Genomic DNA, 22247 nt, shown 5'->3' on the forward strand with positions numbered 1-22247 from the left:
GTTGATATATATGTGATTTGATATGTATGTTATTTTGTTGTATTGACAACAAGCTTCAAAACTTCATATGTCAAATTTTCTGAAGGTGTTAGCATCATAGATATTTTTATGCTTAAAAATGTCCAATTTCGTGCCAAAAAAAGAGCATTTGTGGTAAGTTTTAATTCATTACTTTATTTTGAAGAAAAGTGCTGCTGAATAGTTCGGGAAGCTTATGGTGAACATGCTCCACCTCAAGATACTTGTGAATGCATGTTTACATGCTTTAAAAGTGATGATTTCGATGTGAAAGACAAAGAACGTCCAGGTCAACTGAAAAAGTTTGAAGACCAACAATTACAAGCATTATTGGATGAAGATGCCTGTCAAACTCAAAAACATCTAGCAGAAAGATTAAACGTTGCTCAGCAAACAATTTCCGATCGTTTACAAGCAATGGGAAATATTTTAAAGGAAGGAAAATGGGTGCCACAACAACTGAACGAAAGACAAATGGAAAACCAAAAAGTCATCAGTAAAATGTTGCTTCAACGGCACAAAAGAAAGTCTTTTTTGCATCAGATTGTGACTGGCGATGAAAAGTGGATTTATTTTGAGAATCCCAAATGCACAAAATCATGGGTTGATCCAGGTCAACCATTAACATCAACTGCAAGGCCAAATTGCTTTGGAAAGAAGACAATGCTCTGCGTTTGGTGGGATCAGGAAGGTGTGGTGTATTATGAGCTTCTAAAACCAGGTGAAACCATTAATACTGATCACTACCAACAACAAATAATCAATTTGAACCATGCTTTGATCGTGAAATGACCAGAATGGGCCAGAAGACATGGCCAAGTAATTTTGCTTCATGATAACGCACCATCACACACTTCAAAACCAGTTTAAGACACATTAAAAGATCTTGCCTTGGAAGTATTAACCCACCTGCTGTATTCACCAGACCTTGCTCCTTCAGATTACCATTTGTTCCGATCTATGGCACATGCACTTTCTGAGCAATACTTCAAAACGTACAAAGAAGTGGAAAATTGGGTCTCTGAATTGTTTGCCTCAAAACAAGAAAAGTTCTATTGGGACGGTATCCACAAATTACCTAAAGATGGGGGAAATGTGTAGCTAGCGATGGACATTACTTTGAATAAAGCACTTTTGATATTTTTCTTGAAATTATCGTGTTTTCTTTGATTACAAACTCTGCATTATTAACCGGTACACCTACTACCTCTTTGAATTTATTCCCTACAACTCTCATTTTGGTTCACTCTGCTCTATCCATGTGGCCTCCTTGCTATTTCTGTAATGCCCAGGCAGGAAACATCCTCAGGATGTTTGCACTGGTTGTTCCCTAGGCCTGGTAGGTTCTTCTCCAGCTTTCCTTTCCTTCCTTGTTGTTTGTTTGAATGTCATTTCAATGAGGTCTACCTTGACCTCATTTAAAATTGCAAATTGCTTGCTGAATCACAAGCTTTCCTTCTCTATTACTTTGAACAACTTATATCACCAAATAAGATTAATTTACTTATTGCTTTATCATGTTGTTGTATATTATCTGTCTCCTCTTGTTAGTTTGTAAGCTTGACAAGGGGACAGATTTTTGGAGGGGGGACAGAAGAGGCTGTTTTAGTCACTGATTTTTTTTTCATTCAGAACAGTGCCTAGCACATAGTAGGCACTCAGTAAATAACAGCTGTGAAAATAAATCCTTCCCATACAATAAAGAGGTAATAGGCAAATGGTCGTTACACCATGATGGTAATGACCGATCAGCAGGATGGCGGGGCAGCGAGCTACAGTGCGGTGGAAAGCAGCAGTGGGCGGGCGGCCAGCTGAGGCAAGCAGCAGCAAGCTACTTATGCACAGATTCGTGGGCAGGACCACTGGTATCACTATAAGAAGATTGGACTTTATTCCATAGATCATTGGAGAGCTATCAAGAGTGACGGGGTCATATCTAGGTTTAGAAAGATTGCTTTAACTGCAATCTTTAGAGAGGGTATTGTGGACTGAAAGTCTGTATCTTCCCAGCATTCACACATTGAAATCCTAATCACAATATAATGGTGCTGGGTGCCGGGGCCTTAGGGAGGTGATTAGGTCATGAGAGTGGATGGAGTCCATGAATGGGATTAGTGCCCTTAGAAGGGTCTGAAGAGTCCAGAATTCTCCCCTTCAGCTATGTGAAGACACAAAAAGATGGCCCTCTGCAACCTGGAAAAGGGCTCTGGCCATGCTGACACCGGATCTAGACTTCCATCCTCTGGAATTGTGAGAAGTACATTTCTGTTGTATGTAAGCCACCCAGTCTATGCTACCTTGTTACAGCAACCTCAACTGACATAGGAATTAGAATGGAAAAGAGTAGAAGCAAGAAGGGAATTGGCTGTGTAGGAATCTGGGTTGTATATAAAAAATATAGTGAATGCCTGGGCAAGAGGAGAGATCCAGGAACCATTTGTTTACGCAGTTGGTCCCTGTATCCATGAAGTCATTCCAATCAGCTAATATGAAATGCTGGGGACACACTATGTCTACACATAGATCCTGTCAATACTGATATGCGTGCGTCTCTCTCATGGCCTCACAAAGCCTGCCAACTGCACTTGCTTCACAACGCTTGAACAGAAAGTCACTAACTGACAATAATTGCTTCTCAAGGGAATCTACAGGAGAATTCTAAGAAACACTCAGAAACATATATCTACACAAGTCAGACCCAGTTCTGGAAAGGTCTGGGGCTTGCGGGAGATGACGGGTTTGAATCAGGCTCTCCCACTTACAACGGAAAGACCTTGATCAAGTTCACTTACTATTCTGTTTATTCTGTTCTATTTATTCACTAGTAAAATTGACATCATAACACACATACACATGCTACGAATATCAGATAAAATACTGCATCTTAACAGAGCCTAAAAGCGCTTGGCACTTACATATCCCCAGCAGGCTGAAGGGTAGTGCAATCTACTGTTATGTGCAGTAATAAATTATAACTATCAGTTGTATATCCAACTTTCCCATAAGATAACAAGCTACTAGAAGACAGGAATCATGTGATAATATTCTCGACTGGCTCAGAGTAATCACGAATGAATGAAATCACTACCTCAGCACTGTGAATACTGCAAGCTCTTCACACACAGGCTGTCTTCCTAAGGCTAGCCCCAGGCTGACTGGCATTGATAATGAGGGAGGAGGCCGGGCAAACTGCTACATTGTGACCTTGTGGCTCAAGTTCATAAATTTAAATTCTGGGTTCAAACAATTCAAAGGTAAACCCCAACCCAAGGTGATGATCCCAGAAAGCCAATGTCGTCACAGAGGTGGCTTAGAAACTTGCTGTAGCCTTCCTTCCCCGACACCCCCCCCACACACACACAATAAAAGTGACTTCAAGTACGAGAGGCAAGGGTGCGTGGAGAGAGAGATGGCCAAGGTCCAGTTGGAAATGAGCTCCGCGTCTGGATGCAGTGAGTTTAAGTTCTGTGGAAAAAGTCTGGGCTAAAAGCAATGTGTTTTGCACAACTGTTCTGGAGAGAGTATTGACAAGCACGAGACAATCCTTGATGGGTGCTTGACTGATGTAACTGAAATCAATCATCTGTGGGGTGCGGGTGTGTGCTTTTCTAAGGGGAAATAAATATTAGAGGCACAAGCTTGAAATGAGTAAAAAATGAGTCCAAATCTCAGTCAGATGAAACAGCAAGGGTTCCAGAGCCAGAAAAGATCCTATCCTATTTTTTCTTCATCCTGAAGTTAACCAGATGGACATTTTTTGCCAAGTACCAATTTATCCACATGCTTGGAATGAAGAACTTGCTTTGTGATGGAAGATCTGTATTTAATTGTAGAAATGAGACAAAATATCTATTTTTCAAATCTAGAGTTTAGATCATTTTTATTTTTCCAAACTCTCTTCTTTTCCCTCCTTGGCTTCACTTCTCATCTCCATTCTCCTCTCTTCTGCTTTAGAGGGTGTATTTATGACTGTGGTTAGAATATGCTGGGGACAATGTAATAATGAACAGACACTTTCAGACATGGCATATGAGAGACAATGTGCATATGAAACAAAACATAAAAGATGCCACTTCCTCTTACGGTGTCCTCTATGACGGCAATGCGCTGTCATAAAAGAACAAAGGAGAAGAAGGAAAGGAAAAGGAGAGGTGAATTGCAAGGGAACCATGTAAAAAGGCCATTGTGAGGGCATCAGTAATCTCTCCAGGCTGTGCTTACTACTCCAGCTTTCTATTCCTCAACCTATAAACACGGACAGTATCTGTTCCTATCTCACAGGGGTTTTGAGAGGGCTAAATGAGATAGTACGTGAAAAGCTCTTGGAATGAAATCTGGGAAATAAGCCTTCAAAATATCAGGCATTGTGACTAGTTTGAATACCATTCAAGGATTAACAAGATTATGTACACAAATCCTTCCTGTGGATAAACAACACACTCAGTAAGGTGAGATTATTGTTGTTACTACTATTACCATCATTATTGTTATTCTCATTTTACTTTTTGTTTCTATCTCTTTGCTTGCCCTCCCTGGACTGACGCTTTAGCAGACAGTCTGTTTTCTTCTTGATTCAGATTTCACCCTATTATGCTAGTGTTTAGAATTCCTAAGATTTCACTCTCTGTAAGCCATGAGTCATCCATATGTCCAAGGAAACTATAGACGTAGAACTGCCCAACGTGGAATGACAAATGCAGCCTGATTACTTGATGGTGCCCAATCAACTAACCAGATAAAGGCCAACAATTCTCATGACTCCTATGGAACACCATCCTGGACTATTATGGGAGGTTATTTAATGGTAAAGAGGTTATGATTTTTATTTAAATTCTGGCTCAGGAAGGAGGAATAACCAACTCTTCTCTGCAGTAACGTAACGTTTGGATGAAGATGGCTTATATCCATAGCAACAGAGCAAACTCGGAGTCAAATACTGGGGAAAGCATTTCCAGACTGACACAGATGTTCAATTTGCATACCAAGTCTCCGAAAACCTGTTGATGGACAGCTTCATGGACAATGCATCTGGCACAAAGACTTGGTTTACTGGATCATTATCCTTGTTGTAAAAAGCCTCTGGGCTGTGTTCTCTATGAGTTCTGGGTCGGCTAAGGGTGATGGCACCATGATGCAAGGTTAAAAAAGGCAATATTTCAGTAATGGGTTTCAATGTGTCACAGAAAAGGAACAGATATTTACATTGAGAGCTGTATAAACACATGGCACTGGTTTAAACAGGAGAATGTAAAGCTCCAGTCCCAGCGTGCCGTAGACATTCAGTGATGTCTTACTCCCGGACGTTTCCAGGACTGGTTATTAAGACCAATCAGATGTTATTTACTTTACACTCACTGAGCTTGCCTACTAGACAAGGAGCTCCTTAAAACCAGGGAGTGATGGGGGTCTAAGTCAATTAATTCATCTCTGCACCCTGTCACAAGAGCAAGGGCAGAGAATATGCTCTTGGAAGCCATCCACCACCTATGCTTCCCTGACTCTGAAAGTGGATTTGAGGCAGCTAAGCATAAAATAGCAATACACTGAGAAATAGATACTAATGGGTACTTGCATCTTCATCCAGCTCTGGATCAGATCACTTCTTAAATAATTCTTTTTCTTTTATTCTTTTTTTTCTTTTTCCTTCTTGGATCAGATCGCTTTTTAAAAATATATACATTTTTATTAATTTCAGAGAGAAAGGAAAAAGGAGAGAGAGAGAGAGAAACATCAATGATCAGAGAGAATCATTGATTGGCTGCCTCCTGCATACCCCCCACTAGGGATCGAGCCCGCAACCCAGGCATGTACCCTGACCAGGAATCAAACCATGACCTCCTGGTTCATAGGTCAATGATCAACCACTGAGCTCTGCCAGCTGGGCAAGTCACTTCTAATTTGACTGAATAATTTAGAAGAGTTGGTGGGGAATCAGACCATAAACCAGTGGTTCTCAACCTTTCTAATGCCGCGACCCTTTAATACAGTTCCTCATGTTGTGGTGACCCCCAACCATAAAATTATTTTTGTTGCTACTTCATAACTGTAATTTTGCTACTGTTAATGAATCATAATGTAAATACCTGTGTTTTCCAATGGTCTTAGGCGACCCTGCTAGCGGTTCTCAACCTGTGGGTCTCAACCCTGCTAGCGGTTCTCAACCGCTAGCAGGGTCACCTAAGACCATCGGAAAACACAGATATTTACATTACGATTCATAACAGTAGCAAAATTACAGTTATGAAGTAGCAACGAAAATAATTTTATGGTTGGGGGTCACCACAACATGAGGAACTGTATTGAAGGGTCGTGGCATTAGAAAGGTTGAGAACCACTGCCATAAACAGATTATTTCAATATAACATGTAAATGTGAGGTTGGGTAAGTGAGGCTAAGTCTCATTTTCTCTTGCCTTCCAGGTCTAATCCCTCTGAGGCCAGCCCATCTTACCTCAGTCATCAGCGCCACCGTCCTCATCCACGCCCTCATGGCTTTTGGTCTGTGGGTGAACCTACTAAAACTGGCCTCCCTGCCTCTAGCCACATGTCCTCAGGCCTTCTTCTCAGCGCTGCTAGCCAGAGATTTTACGACTGAGATCTGAACATTCCTGTCCGTTTTTCCAACCTTTCACTGGTTCCCCTTGGTCTTGGTGGACTAGATAAAATTCAATTCCTTAGCATGCTTTACAGGGAATTCTTATGATGTGGTCCCTGCCCAACTCTCTTTTATGGTAAGTCATTCTTCTAAGACAAGTTTATGCCACAGCTGAAATTCTGGACTATTTGCAATTACCCTCAAATATGCCTTGTTATTTTCGCTCCCATGTCTTTGTTCCTATGCCAGTTCTCCTGCCTCGAAGAGTGTTCTGACCCTTGTTTCCTCGTTTGTTTTTATTTATCATATAAGGCTCAGCACTAATGCCTTCTTCCCTGCAAAGAGTCTCTTAACCCTGCTTTGTGCCAACTATGTGCCTTGTACCTCTGGCACAGTGCTCAGTTCATGTTTCTGGATCTCTGTCTTCCCTGTTGGACAACTGCAGGCATTCAACAAATTTTTAGCAAGTCCCTTCTAAGAACTGAGCTGGATACAAAGAGAAGCATTCCTGCCTTTAAGGAGCTCACAGATTTCTGGAAAAGGCAGGTTAGTAAACCAATACGTATAACAGAATGTGATAAGAAGTAGAGTTGTGTCTTAAAGGACAAGTAAAACAATCAAGGTGGTAAAGAACTCTTGGGGCAGGAGGAAAGCACACTCAAAGGCACAGAGGAGTGGAGTAATCTAAGTCCTGGGGAAGGCATGAGGAAGGCAATTTAGCCTTGGTGGCAAGTACGGGTGTGGGACTGGAGAGGAAACACCACAAGGGAATGATGCACACAGAAAACTGTCTGAACTGTGTCCCCAGGGCTATGGAGAACCACGGAAGGATCTGGGCTGGGGAGTACCACGGTCCTTTTCACAGAATACAATATCACTCTTGCTGCCATGATGAAAGGATTGTTGGATGAAAGACAGATGAGAAGATGGGTTAGTCATCACCGCCCAGACTGACATTTCTTCCTCTGGCAAGCACGTGCTTCGTATGCTCTATAGGTTAGACTGCACACTAAGAGAAAGTGAGTTCTTCTGATTTAGGATCCTGCAAACCTTCCAGATACTCAGTGTATGGGTAGTGTGACAAATGAGCTGGTCATGAGTGTAAAAACGTTACAGATAATAATGGAAAAAGTGTCAACTTACCAATTTCCCAGTAACACTCTGTCCACCTTCATTCAGCCAGAACCCAGGAACCATGGCTGAGAAATAAGGGCCCCAGACGCCTGGTACGAAAATCGGGTCTTTGCTAATCTGGAAAGAAGGAGACAAGGTCTGTGAAAATATTGACCTTTAGGGCTAGAAGGAGCCTTCTCATCCTCCCATCTAGTGATTATATGACTATGGCATTTAGCTTCTTATTAAACAGCTTTCATGGGAGGGAAGTCACTCTCTCTAAAGCAGTGGTTCTCAGCCTTTCTAATGCCGCGACCCTTTAATACAGTTCCTCAATTATTTCCGTTGCTACTTCATAACTGTAATTTTGCTACTGTTATGAATCATAATGTAAATATCTGCATTTTCCGATGGTCTTAGGAGACCCTGCTAGTGGTTCTCAACCTGTGGGTCGCGACCCACAGGTTGAGAACCACTGCTCTAAAGGAAGGACATGGCTTCATCTTTGGAAACCTTTCCGATAAATCCATTTAGATGCCAGATAGCAAAAGAGATCAGTTTGGGAAGAAAATAATGAAACATTTCCTTGCTGGCTCCCCCTCCATGGCGGACTGATTGTGAACACTATGCCCATTTTCCATCCATCCAGGTGTCCACCCCCTTTGCAATGTGGCCTTGCAGCTCCTCTCATTGAGTGGGGTCCCCACCTCTTGAATCTGGGCCAGCCTGGTCGTTTGTGGCCAACAGAATGAGGTAGAGGAGACACCGTGCCAGTTTTCCAGGCCTCACCCTCAAGAGGCCTGTGTGTTTCTCTGCTCCTCCTCTTGCTCCTCTACCTCTGCCATGAGAGCAGGCCCAGGCTCGCCTGATGGATGGAAAGTCATGAACAGAGCTGCGTCAGCCCAGTCATTGCAGGCGATGCTTCACATATATGAGAGCAAAAACAAGATCAGCAAACCCTCCTAGTCGACCAGTCAGTAACAAGCCCAGGTCACCAGAATCGCCCTGAGGGATGTGTGAACAAAAACACGTCCTATTGTACGTCACTAAGATGCTGTGTTTGTTTGTTACCTAGCATGTATGTGGTAATACATAACTGATACATCCCCTTCCTTCTACCTGCACTTAGTAATCACCCTACAGCATGCCATCTCCCTCTGTTGGGTCCTAGGGACACAGAGATAAATTAAAGTTCTTATTTTCAAGAAGCTGCCCATCTAGAGGGAGCTCCACAAGGAAATGAACAAACAAAACACAGTGTGGCCCAGCCGGTGTGGCTCAGTGGTTGAGTGTCGACTTATGAACCAGGAGGTTACAGTTTGACTCCCTGTCAGGGCACATGCCTGGGTTGCGGGCTCAATCCCCAGTAGGAGGTGTGCAGGAGGCAGCCGATCAATGATTCTCTCTCATCATTGATGTTTCTATCTCCCTTTCTGAAATCAATAAAAACATATTTTAAACACATACAAACACACACACACACAAGTACACAGTGTGGTCCACAGGATGGTAGAGAAAAACATAAAATGTGGAGGGGCACCGGGAGTGAGGAGGGAGGTGGTCCAGAGGTGGCTTCTTAGAGAATGGACATGAGCTTAGACTTAGAGGATTTCACCAGTTGAGGTGAAACAGCAGGTCTTCATAGAAGATTGTGGTTCTGCTGCTCAGTACGTCAGTGGGAGGCTCTGCCTGGCTCTGTCCAGGGAGCAAGTTCTGAGTGGACTCCTATTTGTGCTCAGACATTTGGAGTCACATGCTTCTCATCAGACATCCTGGGTAAGCAAGGCAGCAAAGACACAGCAGTATGCTTCCACAGCACTTCCCAACACTCCCAGGCCCTGCGCTCGTGGAGGACCCGAGCACAGCTTGTTTTGAGGGAGAAAAAGAAAGCACATTTGTATATTTATGAGTGCTTTAATCCTCTGCAATCCACCTAAATATTTAAAAATATTTTCGTGAAAGCTGTTTGCATGCTGATGGCTATCTTGGCCTGGAGGCTGCTCTCTTAACCAAAAGAAGATTTCATTCTGCTCTGCTGATGACAGGTGTCCGTACAGGACACTGGCTTCCCGGTAATAACGGTGCTGCTGGCAACAACAACTGCTAATATTGAGTGGGTACTGATTAAAGATCTTATTTTAAGGACATTACAGGAATTAAATCACTTAATCCTCATAAAAACCCTAAGGGAAGATTCTATCATTATTCCTATTTTACAGATGTGTAAACTGAGGCAGAGAGTTAAATAAGATGCCCAACGTGATAAAAATACAAAGCAGCCAGGCATCACACTCTACAGGTTCTAGATGTGGCTCTGCCAAAATATGGTCAGGATTTTAGGCTGCCACTTGAATCCTTCCTTTGCCTTTCAAGGGCAGAAAGCAAGAGCTGTTAGAACCAACAGGCACTCACTCAAACAGAAGGAGCCTGGCCTTAAACACAAGTAGGTCAGGGAATCTTCATTTCCAAAAGACTTTTGATAGGTTTTCCCTAATATGTTTGTGAAGAAACAAGGAGAGAGCATGATTAAGTCCAAGTCCTATCTTGATTCTATTCCCAGTGGCCATTCTAGCCAGTTCTGGTTTCTCTTTTTTATGGGGATTAAGTGATTTAATTCCTGTACTGTGCTCATAGGGGATCTCACACAAGGCAATCTTCCCGGGCCTCAGTTTCCTCATTTCCAAAATGGTAGGAATGATATGAATGTTGGAGAATTTTTATAAAGATTAAATAAGCTATCACATATAAAGAGTGGATCATTTGTGTTAAATACCAAGTAAACCTTAGTTCTCCTTGAAATATGGCATGTACGTGGCCCAGTCAGGTGACTGGGTTGAATGACCATATCCTTGCAACCATGCAAGGAGGTCTCTAGATTCTTCCCTGGCCTACTGAGTCAATATTCTTGATAATGAAGCAGATGAGGATATAGAAACAAAGCTTATATTTTCAGGTGGTATAAACTTGGGAGCATTGTTTATTATGGGCAAGTTCAAATAAAGATCCAAAATTGCTTCAAAGAGCTAGAATATTAAGTAAAATACAAGAAGAAGATAGTTAACATTTATAGTTAAAATTTGCACGTCAAAGATAGTGGCAATATTCTCTTTCATGATATTGCTTTTCATGGGTGTTGGTACATGGGTGTTCAATTTAGTACTATTACTGTATGCAGCCATTTGACATATTCTTTAATGTAAATAATTATTGAAACCCACAATGAAATAAAACATTCTGCACAGTACATGCCAGGCACTGAGATTGACAACAAGGCTGTAACAATAAGGAAAATAATAATAATATAATAATAACAATAATAATAAATGTGGCACAGTCCTTTCCTCAAGGAGCTCCTAGTCTGAGCAGGCAGACATAAAAATTACAACAAAATAAGCCAGCTGTTAGGTAAGGTAGGAGAGGAACATGGTAGGAGCCCAAACTGCCTGGAAAAGAGTGAGCACTTCCCAAGGTGGCCACCTCAGAGCTGGGACTGGGAGTAAGTGTTTCCTTAGGCAGAGAAGGGAGGGGCATCCGGGCAGGAAGGCTGCGTGGGCAAGGCTCAGAGCCATGAAGCTGAACAAGCATTCTGATTTTCATGAGGGCTTAGTTTAAAGTTCTGCAACTTACTTTAAATAAAAAAGGCATACTGTTTGAAGGATGGGTGTATTTTAGCATCAACATACCCTTCTGCTTGTCAAAAAAATCAATTTTTGAACAACTGTGGGCGGGAAAAAGCTTCAGTGAAACCACTCTCTAAGTCAGTCAATAACAATAGGGAAATAAGAATGAAATAATAAAATGTAATTGCTAAAGTTATTGTGGGCTTATTATTGTGCCAAAGAAGCTTCCAGGCTCTTTAGAGACACTGGCACATTTTCTACTCGTGACAACCCAATGAGGTAGGTTCTATTGTTATACTTACTCCACCAAACGAAGATGATGGAGATTAAATAACTAGTAAACAGTAGAGAAGGAAGTTCAGGACCCAAGCTATGAACTATCAACTTATTTCCTCCCTAGACCTCCTTCTCCTCATCTATAAAATAAATAAAATTGGACGAGAGATGTTTAACATCTTTTTTTTTGTCTTCAAAATCCTCTAAGATTCCATAAAGTTGAGTCATTCCATCCCAGCTGGTCAAGCAGAACTCTCCAGCAAGCCATTTCTGCATGGACTCTGCCCCCACATGGCCTGGGCTCATGGGACTGCTCTCTGACCTGTGGCCAAGATTACTGCAGGTTTTTGTTTTTGTCTTTTTTTAAAATATATTTTGGTTGATTTCAGAGAGAAAGGGAGAGGGGGAGAGAGAGAGAAACATCAACAATGAGAGAGAATCATTGATTGGCTGCCTCCTGCACACCCCACACTGGGGATCAAGCCCAAAACCCAGGCATGTGCCCAAATCAGGAATCGAACTGTGACCTCCTGGTTCATAGGTCAACGCTCAACCACTGAGCCACACCAGCTGGGTACTGCAGGGTTTCTTGATTGTGGCCTTCATGGTTGTATGTAATGGCTACTATCTACAGTATCTTACATTAGCTGGGTAAATATTCCACAAATATTTATTGGATACACACTAATTCCAACTACTGTTTTAAACATGAAAAGATGTAGAAACATTGGCCTCTGAGCCACGTAAGGGACATACTCCCTGTCCTCCTGATGTTTACAGTCTAGTAGAAGCTGGGGTGCAGCACTGGGCTGGGGAGTAAATCAGACATCCAGTGACTTGTGAGTGGACATCTGCATCCAGGCTTACAATTACCCTGCGAGGGTGTGGGGTTAAACCTCCGCAGCCCACTTCCAGCTGAAGAGACAGGTGTGGGGAGGGTCAGCAAACGGATCAGAGGTGGTTGAGCAGGGATTAGAAGCCTCTCTCCATGTGCTCCTGCCTTTTTTCATGCGTGCTCCCAACCTGGCTCCATGCGTGGATGCCACTGGCTGAGTTTCACCCAAAACCGAGTTACTGTGTTACTGTCGGCTGACTTTCCCTGCGGTGATAAAGCCCAGGCGCCTGCTCACACCTCCCTGGGGAGAAATGACTGGGCTCAGAGCAGGGAGCAACTCCAGCACCATCAACTTCTGCCCTCCCCTCCCCATCACCCGGGAGGTTGGCCTAAGCCTCTGGCAGGGGCAGGAGGCAGGCTCCAGGCGCCAGTGGTCCTGGGAGGGAGCAGGAGGTTTTGTTTTGAGTGCCTCCAGCCAGGTTGGGAATTTCAGAGGGTAGCCGCAAGCATGTGTGGGACCGAGTATTTCCGTGGTGGCTCATCTCTCTTTCCAAATGGACTGTGCTATCATCTTACTAGAAAAAACCATTTATACACATTCCAGCCAACTCCCTACTCACTACACAATACAGAAAGAGAGCACAGAGAATTCCATTTATGAATGGGGGCTCTAAGCAGTCACCTCCATGTCTGCACTTTCAGATACAAATGTAATGAATCATTTGCCTCTCCTACAAAAGAGTGAGCGCACGTGTAGAGCAGTGAATGTGGTTTAGTAGTGTTAGCATAGATAGACCTTGGAGTCAGACTAATCTGGGTTTCAATTCTGATATGTCATTTATTAGCCTTTGAGCCTCTCTGAGACTCAGTTTCTTCATCTAAAAATGGGGATCATCTTATCTACCAGAGTTCTGTATGAGTCCTAAGTGGTATAACATATACTGGAGGACATAAATGCTCTCAAGAAATGTGAAACAACAGACAGTTTAATTCTATTCCTTTATGGGACAATGGAAAGATATGGAGCCCAAAGTCTTTGGTTCGGTCCAGCCTCTAACCCTTGCTCGCTCTGTCTCTTTGGTAGGCTCTTCCTCCTCCCCTCCTGCATGCCTCATCTGTGCTCATCTCACTCATCTCATCTCCTGAGGGCAGCCCATCCGTTCCCATGTGTGTAATAATAATTTTTAGGCTGTGGAGTCCCCAATATTTATCCCAAACTCAGATCTTGCTCTTGGGTTCTATGTTGGACATTTGACCTGAATGTCTACTCAACATGTCTAAAATAGAGCTTGCCCTCCTTCCTCCCTGGGCCACTCTGGTTTGGGGGTTCCTGTCTCAAAGAATGGTACCCTATTTACCCATCCACTAGGATACCATTCTTGATTTTTTCATCTCTCTCTTCTGCCCACCATACGTCACATGTACTGTCACCTCTATTTTTCAAATACAGGTTCTTCTGCTTCTCGCCATTGCCACTACATTAGTCCAGCCCTGTATCACCTCTTGCTTGGATTATTGCAACAGTGATTAAGGTGGCGTCCCTGCCTCAAATATTGTCCTCCACCCTGCACTCCTGCACAAGTCTGGCTCAGAGCCTCCAACTTCCATACCTCCAGCACAATGATCGTTCCAATACACACACCTAATTACATCATTTTCCCCACTTAAGCCCTTTAGATGTTCCCCATGACACGAGAATGTTCTGATCCGGCTTTTATCTACTTGTCCGGCCTAATCACACATGTTAACATTTCCCCATCCTTTGCACCCATTGTTTTTCACTGCAGCAAGCCCATCGCAACCTAGGAAATCCCCCAAGTGTCTTATTTTCTTTTTCATCTCTGCATCCTCATAAATTCTCCTCTCTCTGTCTGAAAGGCATTCCCTCTCACCGTCTGCTGACTAACCCTCACATGTCCTTCAGCTCAAAGTCACTGCTCTGGGAAGCTTTCCCTAAGCCAGGGGTGGGGAACCTTTTTTCTGCCAGGGGCCATTTGAATATTTATAACATCATTCGTGGGCCATATAAAATCACCAACTCAAAAATTAGCCTGCTATATTTGATCAAACATTTAACTAACTCACCCCTAATACTTTATCAGGGCCAGACCAAATGATTTCATGGGCCTTATATGGCCTGCTGCCTGGATGTCCCCCCCCCCAAAAAAAAAAAACCCTCCTCCCCGGCTCTAAACCCTGACTTCTACCCCAATGCTGGGTTAGGTGCTCCTCCCTACATCTTCCCTTAACCTTCTGTACTTCCAAACTGTAGGCTGTCAAAACACGTTATGTGTGTAAGTGTATGTAATGTGTACTTAATATGTAATATGTATGTAACACCCTTTGTAACCTGAAGCACCACACAAATGCAGGGCATGGCTAAAATTCTGACTAACAGAGCAATGTCCCTAACATTACGACCAATACTAGAATATCAAACATGTCCAGTCACCTGTAAGTGGTGAGTGGTAATACCATTCAGGCTCCCGAGCTTTTCCTCACCTCTGTTTGGAGGTTTCTGAAATGTTAAGATTCCTCCAGTAACAGGTTTGCCCTTCTTAGAAACCCAATCTCTTTATTTCCGTTGGAGCAAAATAAGAACAATAAAACCTGCTCACAGAGAAGTCCTGGCTGGGGCTTGGCCAGGTGAGGGGCAGGAGGGCACTGAGCAGGTCTGTCACCCCCCTCCAAAGAGTCCCCGAATTTGGGATAGAGGGAGGCAGCCAAATAGTGTCTGCAATGTCCTGAATTATTTTCAAACTTTTCTGGATTCCTTAAACCCTGGATTCCTCATTCTTCATCATTCTGAATCCCAGCTGTGGTCACAATAGACATGGTATCCACACGTTTCTCACTCACCGATAATAAATGCACCCAATGCTGCTTTGCAAGAGAGACTGAATAGCCGAGAACACTTTGAGGCCTTCCTAAAGTTTTCCCAAACCTTCCTTCCCCTGCAGACAAGGAGCCGCACTTAGCCTCCCTGTGCACATGCCCGACTGGCTCCAGGGCGCTCAGAATGGCTTTCAGCTTTGAAAGCACCAAGAGCCGTATGACTCCAAAGATGTGAAATCTTATCTTGCGTTTTTTTCACAGCCCAAACAAGCCATCGTAGGTAAACAGTTATTGGTCTCTTCTGTGGATTCTGTAAGGGAGGAGGCCGGCGGGGGAGGGGAGGGGGCGGGTAAGGGAGGGAGCCAGTGAGGAGGAAGGCTGCTCTGTCTGCGCAGTATGCATCAGCGTGGATTCTTGGCTCTGTTGCTCTGATGTCACAGAGTGAGTTGGTTCCTCAGCGTCAGAATCATATCTTCTCTTTCTGTTTCATCACCCAGGAGTGAGCGTGGTACCAACTGGTAGGTGGTTCTCAAACCCAGCCCGGCCCACACCCCGTTTTGATTCTGCATTAACTGTTAGGAAAAGCAGCTCCTTCTTCCAGGCCTCAGGGTGCAGTTAAGCAGATGCCTGGGGGCAGCCCCACACCCAGGCTGACCAGCAGGTGCAGACAAGGTTGACACAGCCTTCTCCTTTGCAACAAGCGCATGGCACCCTATTACACAGTGCCTCCACCAGATACCCGATTTTTCCTGTTAAATCACAGACACTGTCTCTTCCTGTTCTGTCTCTCTGTTTCCCCTGTTGTGACCTTTTGCTTTGATACCAGTGTCTGGCCTCAGATATCATTTCATACATATCAGACCTAGAATTCCTGGTTTGACTCTCAATGTTCTATATTTACTTGATGTGTGACCATGATCCTTGGTGTGTTCATTCTTGACTTTTTTAGATTTGTACAGATTGAACGTGACACAGTCTATCATAGGCCTTGGTACAGTGCCTGGCACATTTAGTGACCCAGAAATACTTATACAGCCTGGTTAATAGCATCACCTCCATCCTGGCCAAGGCGTACTTCTTCTTTATGGATTGGAGTACATGTGGGCATTTAATTTTAAAAAGTAAACGGAAACCATCTTGACTAGAATTCTAAAGCGGGGTCTAGAGGTTGTACCGGCTCTAGGGAATCGACACTATTACCCAGATGGGTTGAATTCTCATTGCAAGATCTGTCACTGGGAATAAGGAAAACCAGAGGGGTTTGCCCTGTTAAAAACATATCCTGTAAAGGCAAAGAGAGCCTTGGCTGATGTATGCCAGGGCATCTTCTCAGGAAAGTCCGAATTTCCGTGTCTCCACATCCATCATTGCCTTTTGGAAGTGCTCCCCACAGAACCCATTCCTGCTCCCCAGGTTTAGCACTGGAATGTGGGACATGCCCATCCAGGTCTAGACCTGAGGAATCCTCCTGGGCAGAACTCTCTATCCGTTTCTGGCCTAATTGAAGATGATGGGCTGGACAAAGAGGATGAAACTCTGCACAGACACTTGGGTAGCTCCCTTACTGAGTAGCTGCAGAAGCGCTATACGCTTAGCAGTGTTTATGGAATGTCAGCTGAGGTGCTCAGGGTGATGGAGTTTATCCCTTACACCTGCTCCATAGAAGGAAACTGATGAGAGTGTTAACATGTAGGGATGGTTGGGTGGGAAGGGGTCAGGAAAGAGGGATGGAGAAAGAGGATGTGAAGCCTAACATTCTCTGGCTACCTACTGTGTGGCCAGGGACAGCACATCAACGGCACCCGCACCACCATCCAAGCAGACGGATGGCCCCCTCTGCCCTACCATTCTGGACGAGGCCAGTGTGCCAGGGAGCCAGTGCCATCAGCTGGGGTGGCACATGCTCTGAAGCCTTCTGCCATCCCCACGTGGGACACTTGCACACACAGTCCCCTTCCTAAGGTGCTGGGCAAGCCTGCGTTACACCCAGTTTTGATGGAGAAGGAAACCGAGCTTCAGAGACATTAACTCAAGTTCCCAGGCTTACCAACAGGGAAAAACCAAGATTTAAACTCAAATATGACTCAAGAGTCCATACCCTTTCCAAGACACTTTTTTTTTTTAAAGAGAAAACAAGGTTGTAAAAATGAGAAGCAAGGACACAAGAGGTGGATAGCACCTTCTTTAACATTGTCCTGGAGTCAGCCCAGCTCCTCCTGTGCCCTGAATGGAATACGTCCCTTGCAATTTTCTAATACGACAGAGAAGGAAGGAGGAAGGGAGGGAGGGAGGGAGGGGGTGAGGGAGAGAGAGAGAGAGAGAGAGAGAGAGAGAGAGAGAGAGAGAGAATATCTAGGGTCATCTTTCCCCTCTTCTCCACATTAAATAGCAGTTCTTTGAGAATGTTGAGACTCATGTTAAAGAAAAAAAAGAAACAACTTACATTTTGTTTTCCCATGTAAATGAGTTCCTATAAAAGAGAAATGGCTTGTAACACAGAGGCAGGGACTAACAGAAGAAAGGCGCTCAGAATGAAAGTGGGTCTGGGAGGCTTTGCCCTCCGCCTGTACTCCTATAAAAGACCAGGCTAATACTTCAGATATGTAAACACTGCAGAAGAATCAGAAACAAATGAAATGATGGCTTCAGACTAACAGTGTTCAGCTGTGGGCAATGGCCAGGAGGCAGCTTTTGTTATGAATAGATCATCTGCGTGTGAAGCAGGCCTGATTTTCACCCCTGGCTTAGGCTCTCCAGCTTATGAGAATGTATCCCTGCCCATCTGGACTTCCTTAGAAAAAGGAATGGGGGGAGGGAGACAAAAGCAGCGATCTGTAAAACACATGACACCATGTAGGACAGGGTTACAGTTCTGTGAGAGCGGTTTAAATAGAGTTTCAGCGTTATTAATCAGTAATGGATTTAGCTCACAATGTAACAAATGACAATTATAATGGCTTCTAGTCCTTTTTTTAGAAAGGCATTACAAATGAACACAGGAGGGAAGGCAGCTCACATATGTCAAGCACCTACTACGTGCTGATTAGTTGCTACACATTCTTACATGCGTCTTCATGATGCTCTTGCCATTTCCTCCAGTTTACAGAGAAAGAAACGGGGACTTAGAAATGTTCAAACTGTCATACAGTTTCATTCGTTTGCATGTAGCTTTCCAGTTTTCCAAGCACCATTTATTGAAGAGACGATCTTTATTCCAACGTGCATTTCTGGCTCCTCTGTCAAAAAGTATCTGTCCATATATGTGTGGTTTGATAGCTGGGCTCTCTATCCGTTCCATTGATCTGTGTGTCTGTTTCTCTGCCAATACCATGCTGTTTTGATTATCATAGCTCTGTAGCTATACACAGATTTTGTAACTTAGAAATCCACACATGAAACCTGTATGTTCCTGTTGACCAATGTCACCCCAATAAAATTTAATTTAAAAAAAAAAGAAATGTTCAAAGCCATGCTGGTGGTCACACAAGTGCCAAGTGGTAGAAGGGGGGATTGACCTGGGTCTGTCGGACTCCAATGCCTCTTCCTAGTGTACCTGGCTGTCTCTTGCTACAGGGGAACCAGGAAAGCCAAATGAACACAAGGAGATCAGTGGAACCAGCCCTTCCCAGATGTTTACTTTTGCTTTGGGTTTACAGAGGAGGGCCTATGGGTGCCTGCAAGGGTAAGGGCGCTGCATAAGGGTGCTCTTATTAAGCAACCCCAACCTGGCTCTAGAGATTGGTGTCTTCTCTGGGGTCCTGACCCCCCCCCCCCCCCCCCCGCCCCCTGTACTTATCATGCCAATCTGAGACAAGAGCAAATGAAACTGGCCCTCAGGGCCAGCCAGCCTGGCTTCTGGGATGTGTGAATTCTGGCAGAACTCTTGGTGAGCTGATACCCTCTGTGTGCTGTGGGCTGATTCACCCTTGGCCCAGCAATTTGAGAATCTGGCTCTCACCTGAGGGACAGATGTCAGAGTTAAGAGTAAGAGCTATTTTTCCAGTTCACTGGCCTGCTCCCGTGGGGTGGTGACTGAACATTTGGCCACGATGGGAGGAGACACCCCTCCATGCCTGCCTCTGGGGGATACAGAGATGGGTGCACTGGTTAATGAGGCTGGGATTTGGTGACGCTGCTTCCCGGAAACAGACTGGTACCATGAAGAGAGGAGTTTAGGTTCAGCTAAGTCAGAATGACGGCTCCAGGCAGCAAGAGACGAGACCCTGGTGAACCTTGGTTCCCTCCCACATGAAAGACAGACAAGGGTATTCACCTTCCAGAGTGTTTGGGAGGATGAGAGGCGATGCATAGAAAGCCCTGACATACTGCTTGCCTACAGCAATCAATGAGAGAGAAGATTATTTCGCTTTCTGGACTCTTACTTTTTTAAGACAGAAAATATTTAATCTATACTTTTCTGAGTCCCGAGTACAGACAGATATGGTTAGTCCTGGTGAGGTGCAAATAACACAGGTTCCAGTAGAGGGTGGGGATGGCTGCAGATGCAGTAGGTTTTAGGTGGAAAAAATCCCAGTCTCATTTTTGAGGCCAGACCAAGAGGATTGCTTGGATCTCAAATTGTGTTCCTCGTGGGTTGATGGTTAAAAATATGTTTACACTTGAGGCATTTCTGTTAATTGAGGCTCTGCACTCTTTTCTTAAGACTTTACATAATAGCTGCCTTCTAGGGTTGAGGACCGTGCATGCTAGCACCTGTGTGGTTTCTGATACTGGGTAGTTGCTTACCCTGGGGAAGGAGAGGAGGCCCCAGGAAGCATCTGGGCCTATTGAGAATCAAGCTTCTCCAGAAGAGTAAACCTTTAATTGAGCACCTACTATGTGTCAGGCCCTGGGGAAACAGAGATGAAAAAGATACTGTCCTAGTTCTAGTTCTCAATGTGGTTAGAATGTCTGATGGTGAATCCAAGAATGGCAAGATACTCTGATAAGCACCTCGATAAAGGGATAAGTTCTTAGTATGAAACAGCTTGAAGAACGTGTTCTGCTTTGGCTAGAATACAGAATATACAGTAATTATAACAAAAACCACACTAATGTTGAAATGGCTTATGCTGTGAGCAAAAGATTGTTAGTGACCTCACTTGCACTATTTTGCGTAGTAATTATTACAGGCCTGTAAGATAGGTAGCTCTATCCCCATTTTACAGATGAGAGACCTGAGGTTTAGAGGGGTTATAAAACTTTGCTCAAGGTCAGACAGCTATGGAGCAGAAGATGCAAAAATAAAATGTCAAACCTATGAATGGAAGGTCACGTAGGGGTCAGATCATAAAGGTCCCTTCAGGACACGCTAAGGAGTAGGAATTTTTTTTCTTGAAGGCAATAGGGGAAATAATTTCCACTTATGTTTTGATTGCTTTGTAGCCAGAAGCCCACAAACCCACTGCTGCCCCCTCTCAAACACAGTCGGGATTATCAGAGGCTGCACTTGCACAGCGGTTGCTACGGTTTGTTTTGGTTCACGACTGAGCGCATAATGAACGATAATCGTCTGTTATGTTGCCCGAAAGTTCTTGTGGTCACAAGCTACGTAAGAGCTCCACACAGAGCCGGGCCTTCCCTGGCCTTCTGAGCCTCCAAGCTCCAGATCAGCCTCAGGGTGTATAAGCATGTGTGGTTTCTCCTATTGTGCTAAGTCAACAGTTCCAGGCAGGAGAAGTCTTTGCCTCAAACGTGATTCTCCAGAAAGGCCTTCACTGCCTCACCTCATTCAATCCATTTGTTCTTCCTCAAGCTGCCCTTTCTACCACCTGTTGCCCCTCCAGGATTCAAATGTTCCACACCTGCTACTCTGGCCTGGACATTTAAACCCGCTGACCAGTCCAGGCAGAAAAGCCAAGCAGAAATGGTGATCCTTGGAAAACTCATTATATTTCCCCTTCTCTACTTCTCTCTTCCCTTCTCCCCATCTCTCCACTGCTCTGCTCAGGCAGGACTCCCTTTCCATCCTGGTCTTCAGGGATAAACCCAGTTCTCCTTCCGTCGATCCTCTTGGATGGGTTCCTTTTAAGATGTACCCAGCTGCCTCCCTGGTGCTGGACACACACACTCCTTGGCCTTTTCTTTAGCCTGTTCCCAGAGAAGCACTCACGTTTTGTTTATTATGTCAGGTACAATAGTCAAGCTCAGCCTCTTTCCTTAGTCCTTACCTTCAACTCTTTCTATCTCTGTTTTATATCCTCAGTGTGGCTTTTAACACTAGTTTTATAACCTTTTAGCAAGTCCTCCATAGGTGGGCTGGTCTCTTCCAAAAGTCCCAGGAAAGGAAGACCCTATTGTAAGAGTGTGTTACATGTGCCCAGAGCAGAGAGTGCACAGGGTGAGAGAGGAGGTGGACAGGGCTGGCCAGGGCTACATGAATCGGCCTTCACTTTCTCAGCAACAGGGAGTCATCAAAGGCTTTTGGGTAGAGTCCCAACTCAGGAATAAGTAATCAATTTCTGGACCCTACACATTCAAATATTGGATGTTAACTAATATTAAATGAAATCCCTTTTGAAATGGGAAGTACATATAGGATTAGAATCACTATAAAGTATTTAAAACTACTAAGATATTTTTACCGAACTGCCTATTTTATGCTAACCAACTTCCCTCAGTTATTCATATATATATATATATATATATATATATATATATATATATGTATATATATATATATATATATATATATATATATATATATATATATATATATTCTTCCTCAGGCTTTCAACTCTGACTTTCTTACGTAAACTTTTAAGTCTGCCACTATACCCAACAGCTCTCCAATGCAATACTGGAATTCTGAACCCTCTGGTCACACATTAAGACAATCCTTTATGATTATCCTTATCTTAATTCAGGATAATCACTTTCAATACTTCATGGACAACATATATAAATGGAAAGACAGTGGCATGAGATGAATGGCCAACTTTAAGGAGAAAATGAAA

The 22247-nt window shown here is 43.9% G+C and overlaps 1 protein-coding gene across 12 annotated transcripts in view; it reads right to left on the reverse strand.

Annotated features, from left to right (window-relative positions):
* FGGY (FGGY carbohydrate kinase domain containing) overlaps window positions 1-22247 on the reverse strand; it is a 396863-nt gene that overhangs the window by 126802 nt on the left and 247814 nt on the right. For all 12 annotated transcript variants that reach the window (XM_079776812.1, XM_079776815.1, XM_079776808.1 and 9 more), the window contains one exon: window positions 7756-7863. In XM_079776812.1, coding sequence (XP_079632938.1) covers window positions 7756-7863 — 108 coding nt within the window. The remainder of the gene's footprint in view (window positions 1-7755; window positions 7864-22247) is intronic.

The sequence above is a fragment of the Cnephaeus nilssonii genome (genome assembly GCF_951640355.1).
Source record: "Cnephaeus nilssonii genome assembly, chromosome: 7".
NCBI lineage: Eukaryota > Metazoa > Chordata > Mammalia > Chiroptera > Vespertilionidae > Cnephaeus > Cnephaeus nilssonii.